General features: G+C 44.0%; 1 protein-coding gene across 1 annotated transcript in view; it reads right to left on the reverse strand.

The window, feature by feature from the left end:
- The window catches only part of LOC145415968 (uncharacterized), a 112,744-nt gene that overhangs the window by 1,835 nt on the left and 99,355 nt on the right, over window positions 1-11,554 (reverse strand). Inside the window, exons 7-8 of the mRNA XM_080285074.1 lie at window positions 10,435-10,645; window positions 421-548 (exon numbers count right to left, since the gene is read on the reverse strand). Coding sequence (XP_080141200.1) covers window positions 421-548; window positions 10,435-10,645 — 339 coding nt within the window. The remainder of the gene's footprint in view (window positions 1-420; window positions 549-10,434; window positions 10,646-11,554) is intronic.

Here is an 11,554-nt window from a genome sequence, read left to right on the forward strand (position 1 = left end):
TACACATATTTACGTACACACACAGCTCTACGTACACAGGAGCTCTATCAACATAAGAGCTCCTTTATGGGTGTAGGTAATAAGGGGCATAAGTGTAAAGGTGTAGATTACCTGGTTACTTTGCTAATGAGGGCTGGACAGGTGATGTATTGTGAGGAAGAGTCATTAGCGAGGGGAGGGGAGGGGAGGGGAGGGGAGGGGAGTGGAGTGGAGTGGAGGGAAGTAGGGAGGACAGGAGAGAAGAATGGAGGAAGGGTGGATCAGAGTGAGACAAGAGTGAGGCAGAGTAAGGAAAGACGAGACAGGATGAGGCTGAGGAAGAATTTTAGCAGAAGAAGAATGAGTGGGCAAAGCGAGGTAATATAAGGCAGTATAAGGCCCATCAACGCGGTATAAGGGAGTATAAGGCCTGACACTCACCTGGTCATGATGGTACCAGTAGACATAGACGGGTTTGCGTGTGCCGTGCGTCACTACACAGGTGAGGTTAATGAGAGAGCCGCGGTGCACGAACACCTCCGGCCCGTTCACCACCTCGGCTTTAGGCACTGCAACACGTCCAACATCATCATCATCAAAACAATAATAAGAAATAATAATAATAATAATAATAATAATAATAATAATAATAATAATAACAGAAATAATAATGGTAATGATAATAGTAAATATAATAATAATAATAATAATAATAATAATAATAATGATAATAATAATAATGAGTAGTAGAAGTAGTGGCAGTAGTAGTAGTAGTAGTAGTAGTGACAACCCCAGGCTTATCTCAACGTGAACCCAGTGGACTGCGGGCTGAAGTTACCCCCCCTCCTCCTCCTGCAGTCTCCCATCCTCCTTCCGGGGGATAGGGAGGAGGAGTAAGTGTCTGGCAAGTATAAGGAGAGAGAGTTTAAGTTTATTAGGCAGGAGGAAGAGGTAAAAATCAAACTTCCTTGTAAGACGCTGTGGTAAAGTCTTAGGAGAGAGAGAGAGAGAGAGAGAGAGAGAGAGACAGAGAGAGAGAGAGAGAGAGAGAGAGAGAGACAGAGAGAGAGGTGTATTTAACTGATGATACGGTATAATCATGTCCTCTCTCTCTCTCTCTCTCTCTCTCTCCAGTACAGTACAGTATTAGTCACGAAGAAGTGCTATGGAAAAGGATATAGAGGTGTAGTGTGTGTGTGTGTGTGTGTGTGTGTGTGTGTGTGTGTGTGTGTGTGTGTGTGTGTGTGTGTGTGTGTGTGTGTGTGTGTGTGTGTGTGTGTGTAAAAAGCTACGTAGGGACGAAAATCAAGGAAAAATAGGAGAAAAAACGACCATAGGTAAGTTTGTCTACCTAAACCACCTAATTAAATAACTCAGGTGAGGCTCAGGTGTGTCTCCCATCCCGTACACCTTAGCGATTACCTAACAGCGTAATTAGGCCGTGAAATATTAGGCCAAACAAGACAATTAGCCCGATAATTAGGGGTCATTAGGGCTGGCAGGAGCGGTAGGGTGTAATTAGAGACGGAAAATACAGGATGACTTAATTAGATGAGGCAGGGTGAAGGTGACAGGTGTGTGTGTGTGTGTGTGTGTGTGTGTGTGTGTGTGTGTGTGTGTGAGAGAGAGAGAGAGAGAGAGAGAGAGAGAGAGAGAGAGAGAGAGAGAGAGAGAGAGAGAGAGGAAAAATACGGAAATGGTGCATCATAAATTCTGGAACTCCCAAAAAAGCTGTCAGCCTTCTTTACCTTGAGAGAGAGAGAGAGAGAGAGAGAGAGAGAGAAATGAGAAGAAAGAGAAAGAAGAGAAAGAAAAAGGAGAAAGATAAAAGAAAAAGAGAGGAAAATGGAAGAAACACGAGAAAAAGAGAAAGAAGAGAAAAATGAAAGAAAAAAGAGAAAAAAGAGAAGAGAAAGAAGAGAAAGAGAAAGAGAAAAAGGAGAAAGATAAAAGAGAGAAAAGAGAAAAATGAGAAAAAAAGAGAATGAAGAGAGAAAGAAGATAAAAATGAAAAAGAGAAAAAAGAGAAAAGAGAAGAGAAAGAAGAGAAAAATGAAAGAAAAAGAGAAAAAAGAGAAGAGAAAAAAGAGAAAAATGAAAGAAAAAAAGAGAAAAATGAAAGAAAAAAGAGAAAAGAGAAAGAAGAGAAAAATGAAAGAAAAAAGAGAAAAAAGGGAAGAGAAAGAAGAGAAAAATGAAAAAGAGACAAACAGAAGAGAAAAATGAAAGAAAAAGAGAAGAGAAAAATGAAAGAAAAAGAGAAGAGAAAAATGAAAGAGAGAAAAAAGAGAGAAAAGAGAAAGAAGAAAAAAAGGGAAAAAGATAACAGAAAAAGAGAAAAAAAAGAGAAAGAAGAACATGACCACTCCCCAGATTGCAGTTTATGAATATTTTACATGATTATTTTGCCCCAGAAAAGCGAGCCGGGTAAAATGTGTGTGTGTGTGTGTGTGTGTGTGTGTGTGTGTGTGTGTGTGTGTGTGTGTGTGTGTGTGAGAGAGAGAGAGAGAGAGAGAGAGAGAGAGAGAGAGAGAGAGAGAATCATGAAGGTGGCACTCGTATAAATAAATAAATAACAGCTTTAATAAGTCCAAATCCTCAAGACGTTTCCATCCTCCTTGCAAGGTGTACAGGTGTTGGTGGAGAGGGGCGCCTTCACGTGGTGGCACTGATATACATGGGGTGGAGCAGCTGCCTGGTTATACACACGTCCCTCAACTCCCTTCCAATCCCCCGAAAGGACGATGGTGGACTGCAGGAGGAGGGGAACTTCAGCCTGCAGTCCACTGGGTTCACGTTCGGATGAGCCTGGGGTGTACTACTACTACTACTACTACTACTGCTACTACTACTACTACTATACACAACTACATACTATGCTTCACGCCACACTACTACTCTCTTGTCAGTCACCAAACACGCTACTACATGCAACCATCTTCACTACACATCAATATATAAGTTATGTACTCCACTACCACTACCACTACCACCACCACACCACCATTCACCACCACACACTACATTACCTGACACTTTTCACTTCTGCACTACCATTGGCCTACTACACACTACCAAACGGGCACTACACACTATACACTTGGTCACTACACACTACCAGACAGTTACTATTCATTACACACACACACACACACACACACACACACACACAGTCAACCACTACACATAATTCCACACTGCCACTTACTACACACTACACCCAACTCTGCTACTCATCAATACACAGGCTATTACAACTTACACAACCACCTACACCACACCTAACTACCACACAGACTACCACATCCACTGAACACTACCACCAGAACCCCAAACCACCACATCAACTACCATCACACACACACACACACACACACACACACACACACACACACACACACACACACACACACACACACTAACACAACCACAAACCATCACACACACACACACACACACACACACACACACACAACCACAACTACCACCACACAGTACCACAACCCCACACACAACCACCACCACCACCACTACCACAACTCCCCACCGCTCACTTGGCGAGGTACTTTGTGGTTTGGTAATAACGGTAATTGAGAGAAAGGACTTGGAGAAGCATACAATTTCACACCTATACTTCACCACGCGGGTATACTCCACTACACCTGGTATACCTCGCTACACCTACACCCATAATTCACTGCTGTTCGGGTCTTTCGTGCATGGGTAGTGTATATCAATTTCCTGTGCATTTTCTTAACTTTTTCTTAAGATTTTGTCAGCTTGTTACGGACTCTTGTGGGTGATGATGGTAGTTGTTTTGTGCTGCCAGTGTGTGTGTGTGTGTGTGTGTGTGTGTGTGTGTGTGTGTGTGTGTGTGTGTGTGTGTGTAGAGAAGTTATGAGTGGCGTGGAAGTGGTAGGGAAGTGAAGGAAATTGGAGGGTGTAGTGTTAATGAAAATTAAAGTTTGTTACTACACACACACACACACACACACACACACACACACACTCTCTCTCTCTCTCTCTCTCTCTCTCTCTCTCTCTCTCTCTCTCTCTCTCTCCACCAACCCAACCATCATCGCAGATTAAGTCCCCTCCAGCTGTTTGCACACTTCTATATCCATACACCCTTCTACACACCTAATACACATTCTACACACCTAATACATATTCTACACACCTAATACACATTCTACACACCTAATATACATTTTAAACCCTTTCTACACACTCCTTCTCTTCTAGGCAACTATCAAGGCGGGAAATTACCCCTCCCCCCTTCAGGTACATGCATATGTTATTGCAATGCCTCGAACTACCACTGTTATCACCACTACACACCTCTTACACGGTCTTATAAACTACACCACCACCACTACACACTCTTACAGGCTGCGACACCACCACTACACACCCTTACATAACCCACACACGCTTACACACACCACTACTGACTTTACAAACCCCTACACTTTCCCACGTCCCCTACACATATATCCCTTCCCACACCCAACCATAAGGGCAGCATATTACACACTCACCCGTTTTATGCACACTCCTACACCTTTTTACGATCTTCTACACACCCCACACACTCGTACACACCCTTACACCCACTCTACACCCATCCACAAGAGGGAGGGCGGGAGGAAGACGATAATGCCCCAGTTTTATGCACACTCCCCCACACCCACACTCCCTTACGCACCCCTACACCCCCATACACACCCCTACACCCACTCTACACCCATCCACAAGAGAGGAGGAGGGAGGGAGAGGAGGAAGAAGATAGGCACCCAGTTTTAAGCACACTCCCCCACACCCACACTCTCTTACACACCCCTACACCCCCATACACACCCCTACACCCACTTTACACCCATCCACAAGAGGGAGGGCGGGAGGAAGAAGATAATGCCCCAGTTTTATGCACGCGTTATTGATGCGACCCAAACTTCATTACCCGGTTCCTGGCTCTCCCCAATTTTCCACATACATTTTTCCATCACCTGCCTCGCCCTATTTCGAAGTCAGGTCACGAAGTTGGTTAATTAATGTGGGAATTTTACCTGGGAGACGGGGGTAAAATTTTGGGAGGGCCAGGCTAAGTGGTTTGAGATGAGGCGGCGAGGTGGTGGTGGTGGTGAGATGGGTTGGTGTGGTGTGGTGTGGGGATAATGGGTTGGTGTGGTGTGGTGTGGGGATAATGGGTTGGTGTGGTGTGGGGATAAGAGGTTAGTGTGGTGGTGGTGGTGGTGGTGGTTTAGGTGATTTTGTGGTAGTGGTAATGGGTTGGTGTCCTGTGGTTGTGGTGGAGGTGGTGCTGCAGTGAATGTGGCAGTGGTAATGGGATGTTGTGGTGGTGGTTGCGTAGTGATGGTTGTGGTGAATTTAGGCGTTGTGGTGGTGAGGATAATGCGATGTTGTTGTTGTTGTGGTGGTGGTGGTACGGTAGTGGTGGAGAGTGGTGAAGTACTGAGAAGTGATGTGTGATGGTGAACGGTGTGATGTGGTGGTGGTGGTGAAGAAGGGTGGTGTGGTGCAGTGTAGTGTGGTAGGGATATCATGTGGTGGTGGTGAAGGAGTGTAGTGTGGTGTGGTGCAATGTAGTGTGATAGGGATGTCATGTGGTGGTGATGAAGGAGTGTTGTGTGGTGCCGTGTAGTGTGGTAGAGATGTCATGTGGTGGTGGTGAAGGAGTGTAGTGTGGTGTGGTGCAGTGTAGTGTGGTGTGGAGATGTAGTGGCTGTGGTGGAGCAGGATAAAGTGTACCAATAAATTGTGGTAATATATCTACCACATTTACCACAAGCGGACTAAACCACACCACATTTTACGCTACTTCATTAACCACATCAACCACATCCATTAACCACATAAACCACATCCATTAACCACATCAACCACATTTATTAACCACATCCATGAACCACATCAATTAGCCACATCAACCACATCCATTAACCACATCAACCACATTAATTAACCACACCAACCACAGTAATTAACCACATCAACTACATCAATTAGCCACATCACCCACATCAATTAGCCACATCAACTAACCACAGCAACCACATTAATCAACCTCATCAACCATATGAACTAAATCAACCACATACTCTACCACATCATCTGGTAGTGTGTGGTAGTGTGATGAGATCCAGGACTGTGGTAGTGGCGTAGTGCTTTGTGGTAGTATGTAGCTGCAGCGTGTGGTGTGTGGTAGTTTTGTGTGGTGTGTGGTAGTATGAGGAGGTATGTGGTAGTGTGTAATGTGGTAGTATGTGGCAGCAATATGTGGTAGTTCTGTGTGGTGTATGGTAGTGTGAGAAGGTTAGGTAGTGTAGTGGTGTGTGGTAGTATGAGGCAGTAGTGTGAGGTAGTGTGGCGGTGTGTGGTAGTATGTGGCAGTGGTGTGAGGTAGTGTGGTGGTGTGTGGTAGTATGTGGCAGTAGTGTGAGGTAGTGTGGTGGTGTGTGGTAGTATGTGGCAGTAGTGTGAGTTAGTGTGGTGGTGTGTGGTAGTATGTGGCAGTAGTGTGGTGGTGTGTGGTAGTAGTGTGAGGTATTGTGGTGGAGTGTGGTAGTGAAATTAATACCACACATCATTCCAATATTTTTTTAATTAAAGGAAATTCAAAATAAATAAATAAATAAATAAATAAATAGTAATGGTCGTTTTAATTACGTCCCTGCAAACAGTATGGAAGTCTCTCTCTCTCTCTCTCTCTCTCTCTCTCTCTCAGTAATTTTAATATGTAACTTAATACACACTTAGCATGACCAGGATGTATTCTTAGTTAAAATAAAAATACTTATATATGGCGTCTCTCAATACTACTACTACTACTACTACTAACAGCAACAATAGTAGTAGTAGTAGTAGCAGTAATAATAATAATAATAATAATAATAATAATAAATCAAACCAGAAAATCATCAAGAAACCTTCAATCCATTTTCAAATTCAAAAAGCGAATTTGATCAAGAATTCAAAAAAACAAATATCAATGAGAAGAAAAATATGTAGATTAGACGAAGAATTAAAATACAAACACTAATAAAAAAAAAATTAATTCCACGATTATACTAACAGCAACTCGTTAAAATTATTCCCACATTCGAATGCTCAGTCGTGTCCGGATGCGTTTGAATATGATTTAATTTTTTGGGCCGACAGAAGTGAACACCGAATTCGTGAAATTTAAATTCGAATGTACTTGTGTTTAAACTAGATTTGTACCAATCCCCCTCTACCATCTCTGCTGTGTGGTAGTGCTGTGTGGTAGGTGTTGTGGTAGTGTGTGGTGGAGTGTGGAGGGGTGTGGTGTTGTGGTAGTGTGTGGTGGGGTGTGGAGTTGTGGTAGTGTGTGGTGGGGTGTGGAGTTGTGGTAGTGTGTGGTGGGGTATGGAATTGTGGTAGTGTGTGGTGGGGTGGGGTGTTGTGGTAATGTGTGGTGGGGTGTGGAGTTGTGGTAGTGTGTGGTGGGGTGTGGTGTTGTGGTAATGTGTGGTGGGGTGTGGTGTTGTGGTAATGTGTGGTGGGGTGTTGCTGTAGTAGTGTGTGGTGTTGTGGTAGTGTGTGGTGGGGTGTTGTTGTGGTAGGGTGTGGTGTTGCAATAGTGTGTAGTTCTTTAACAGTGTCTGGTAGTGTGTAGTGTGTGGTAATGTGGTGTGTTGTGACTGTGTGGTAGTGTTGTGGAACTGTGTAGTAGTATGAAGTACTGTGTGTGAGTGTGCAAGGCTGTGACAAGTGTGCGGCAGTGTGTAGTGATGTGTGTGGCAGTGTGCAGTGTAGTGTGAGAGTATGCAATGCTGTGCTGTACTTTAGTGTGCAGGAAAGTTTGCCTAGACTGATTGTATGCACGAAAACACAGGCCTTAACACACAGAGAAACCACCTCTCTCTCTCTCTCTCTCTCTCTCTCTCTCTCTCTCCCCTTATTATTGTGGCAAGGGAACAGCAAATAAACACAGGAATTATTTAAGATGTAGACTCGGAAGAGGAAGGAGAAAATACTTAAATCGGATTAAAGACGGCGGAGGAATCAGAAGACAGAAATTATGATGGAACTCGTTTAGAGAAAACAGTGTAGCTTTCATCAAGAGACAGCATAAGAGCCGTGCGAATGGAAACGAAGAAAATAATAAAATAAATACAGTAAATAGTTTAGTTTTAATCAAGACCCAGACAGCACAGGAGCCGTCTGGATGGAAAAGAAGACAAAATAAATAAATAAATAGATAAAACAGTTTTGTTTATCAAGAAAAGACAACGTAAGAAGCGTCTGAATGGAAAAGATAAATAGATAAATAAATAAATAAATAAATATATATTCAATTAGAAAATAATTTCGTTTTTATTTAAAAGAAACAGCATAGGAGCCGTCGGAGTGGAAAAGGGCACAATAAATACGTAAATAAATAAGCATATTTTGACAAAGAGAGAGAGAGAGAGAGAGAGAGAGAGAGAGAGAGAGAGAGAGAGAGAGAGAGAGAGAGAGAGAATGCTTAAAATCTAGGTTATCACGAGGGTCCACAGCCTAGGTCACCTCCCCCCTGCCCTGCAATCCACCCCTCTCATGTCCCTGGTGTAACCTGGTATTATGTGGTGTGGTGTGGTGGTGTCAATGTGGTGTGGTGTGCGGTGTGGTGAATGGAGAATTTGTGTGGTATGGTGTGGTGTGTAGTGTAGTGTAATGCATTTTAGTACAGTATGGCTTAGTGTAGTGTAATGTGGTGTGGTGTTGTGTGGTGTGATGTGGTGTGGTGTGGTGTGGTGTGGTGTGGTAAACTGGCAGTAGATAATGATGACACTGGCTTGCAATCTCTCTTCTTATGCATTATTCCTCTAAGAGCCCGTGTGTGTGTGTGTGTGTGTGTGTGTGTGTGTGTGTGTGTGTGTGTGTGTGTGTGTGTGTGTGTGTGTGTGTGTGTGTGTGTGTGTGTGTGTGTGTGTGTGGAATCCATGTGCGTGCGTGTGTGTGGTTCATGTTTTGTAAGTGTTTGCTTTTCTGCATGTGCGTTTTTCATGTGTGTATGTAACTGCGTGTGTGTGTATTGTATGTGCGTGTGAGTGGTTTTTGTACGTTCATAAATTCTGTGTATGCATAACCCATGTGCGTTTGCGTGTCTGTTTTGGGGCCATCTGTGTGTGTGTGTGTGTGTGTGTGTGTGTACCTTTTGTGGGCTGTGGACATATTCATGAAGGTATCAAGAGTAGAGCAGTCATAATGTGTGTGTGTGTGTGTGTGTGTGTGTGTGTGTGTGTGTGTGTGTGTGTGTGTGTGTGTGAGAGAGAGAGAGAGAGAGAGAGAGAGAGAGAGAGAGAGAGAGAGAGTCCAGCTACATACCAATATACACAAGGTCAGAAAAGAAAAGATTAAAAAAAAAACACCGGCTATTTTTGAGGCTTTGAAATATTGAGAAGGAAGGAGGGAATCTAGGAAGTCCCCCCTCCCCCTCCCGAACCTCCCTCCCCAACCTCCTTCCCCTCCTCTATCCCCTCCCCCTGCGGTCACTATCACGCCCCTCCCCCTTCCTCTTCCTTTCCATTCTCCCTCCCCTCCCTTTCCCCTCCTCTACCCCCCTCCCCCTGCAGTCACTATCACTCCCCCCCTTCCTCTTCCCTTCCATTCTCCCTCCCCTCCCCCTTCCCTCCCCCTCCTCTCCTTCTATCATTCATCCCCACACTCTCCCTCTCTCCTCTCCCCACTCCACTCCCAACACACACCTATCCATTCCCTCCCCTTCACTTACCTTTCCTCCTCTCTTCCCTGGTCACTTTCCCTCCCTCCCTCCGTTCTCTCCATCCTCCCTCGTCTCTCCCCTTTCCTCTCCACAATTTTTCTCCTTCACTCCCTCTCTCTAACACTTCCTAGCACTAACTCTAACTCTCTCTGCCTCTCTAATCACTCTCTCTGCCTCTCCATCACTCTCTACACCACTCTTTGACTCTGTTTATTCTCTACCCCTCCCTATCAATCTCTACGCCTCTCTAATTACTCTCTACGCCTCTCTAATCACCACCTGCAGCCTGACGACGAAACTCAACATGGGTATTGTGGCCACCTGACACCCCATCACTCTATACACCTCTTTATTACTCTCTACAGCTCTCTAATCACTCTCTATGCCTCTCTACAGCTCTCTAATCACTCTCTACGCCTCACTGCATCTCTCTAATCACTCTCTACAGCTCTCTAATAACTATCACTCTCTACAGCTCTCTAATTGCTCTCTATCACTCTCTACAGCTCTCTAATTACTCTATCACTCTCTACAGCTCTCTAATTACTCTCTACGCCTCTCTACAGCTCTCTAATTACTCTCTATCACTCTCTACAGCTCTCAAATTACTATTACTCTCTACAGCTCTCTAATTACTCTCTACACCTCTCTAATTACTCTCTACACCTCTCTAATTACTCTCTAACACTCTCTAATCCACTCACCCACCACCTGTAGCCTGACGACGAAGCTCAACACGGGTTTCGTGGCCACCTGACACTGATACATGCCAGAGTCTACGGGTCGCACGCCCTTAATCGTCAGTCGCCACTCCCCCGCCACCACGCCCCGCGACACGCCCACTCGCTCGTCGCTGCTGTACTTATACTCGCCCACCGACAGGATGTGAAGGTCCTCGTGCCGCATCCAAGACACCTGAAGGAGCCGGTGAAGGAGGCCGAGGATGTTAGTGGAGATGGTGGGATGATATTGAGAATTGGGATGTTAGCATTGCTGTTGTTTTTGTTATTATTTTTATTGTTATTATTATTTCTATTAACATTATTGGAGGTGCGTGATATCAAAGATAAGGTGAGGCAGTCTTCATGGAGAGAGAGAGAAAGAGAGAGAGAGAGAGAGAGAGAGAGAGAGAGAGAGAGAGAGAGAGAGAAAGAGAGAGAAACTCACAATACCGGGAAAACCTAATCACCAGCATACCTAAAAATACTGGGCCACACACTCACTCACTCTTCATTTAAGCCACTGGAATCCTGACTACACAAATAAATAAATAAAACAACAGCCTGGCACAAAAACGAAACGAGAGAAAATATCCACACACTTCTACACCCTAAGATGAAGTGTAGGAAGGACAGGGTGTTGCAAAAAGAGAGAGAGAGGCACACCAGGGGGGACCAAAACTTATTACCCGGCAGTCAGAGTTCCAATAATTTTTTTGACCACATTCCAATACTCCATTAGTTTTTATATTTTTTTATATTTTACGAAGTTATGTCCATATTTATACTTTACTTACTTTACTAACCAAATAAAGCTGTGTTACTTATCTCACTTATCTACTTATAGTGTTTTAAATATATATACTTTATTTCCTTTACTAACCCAATAAAGCTTTCTCATTTATCTCATACACTTATTCCTTTTTAAAATACATATACTTTATTTACTCTCCTAACCCAAAAAAGCTATATAAATTATCTCAGTTATCTACTTACAATATTTTTTTTTTTACTTATATCTGTCCCACTACCTGTCACACTTATCTCCCTCGCTCGTGTGGTGGAGAGGGACGCCTTGACGTGGTGGCACTGATATAATCGGGCG

This window comes from Coenobita brevimanus, chromosome 13 (genome assembly GCF_032717465.1).
Source record: "Coenobita brevimanus isolate Jiangsu-jjx chromosome 13, ASM3271746v2, whole genome shotgun sequence".
Lineage (NCBI taxonomy): Eukaryota > Metazoa > Arthropoda > Malacostraca > Decapoda > Coenobitidae > Coenobita > Coenobita brevimanus.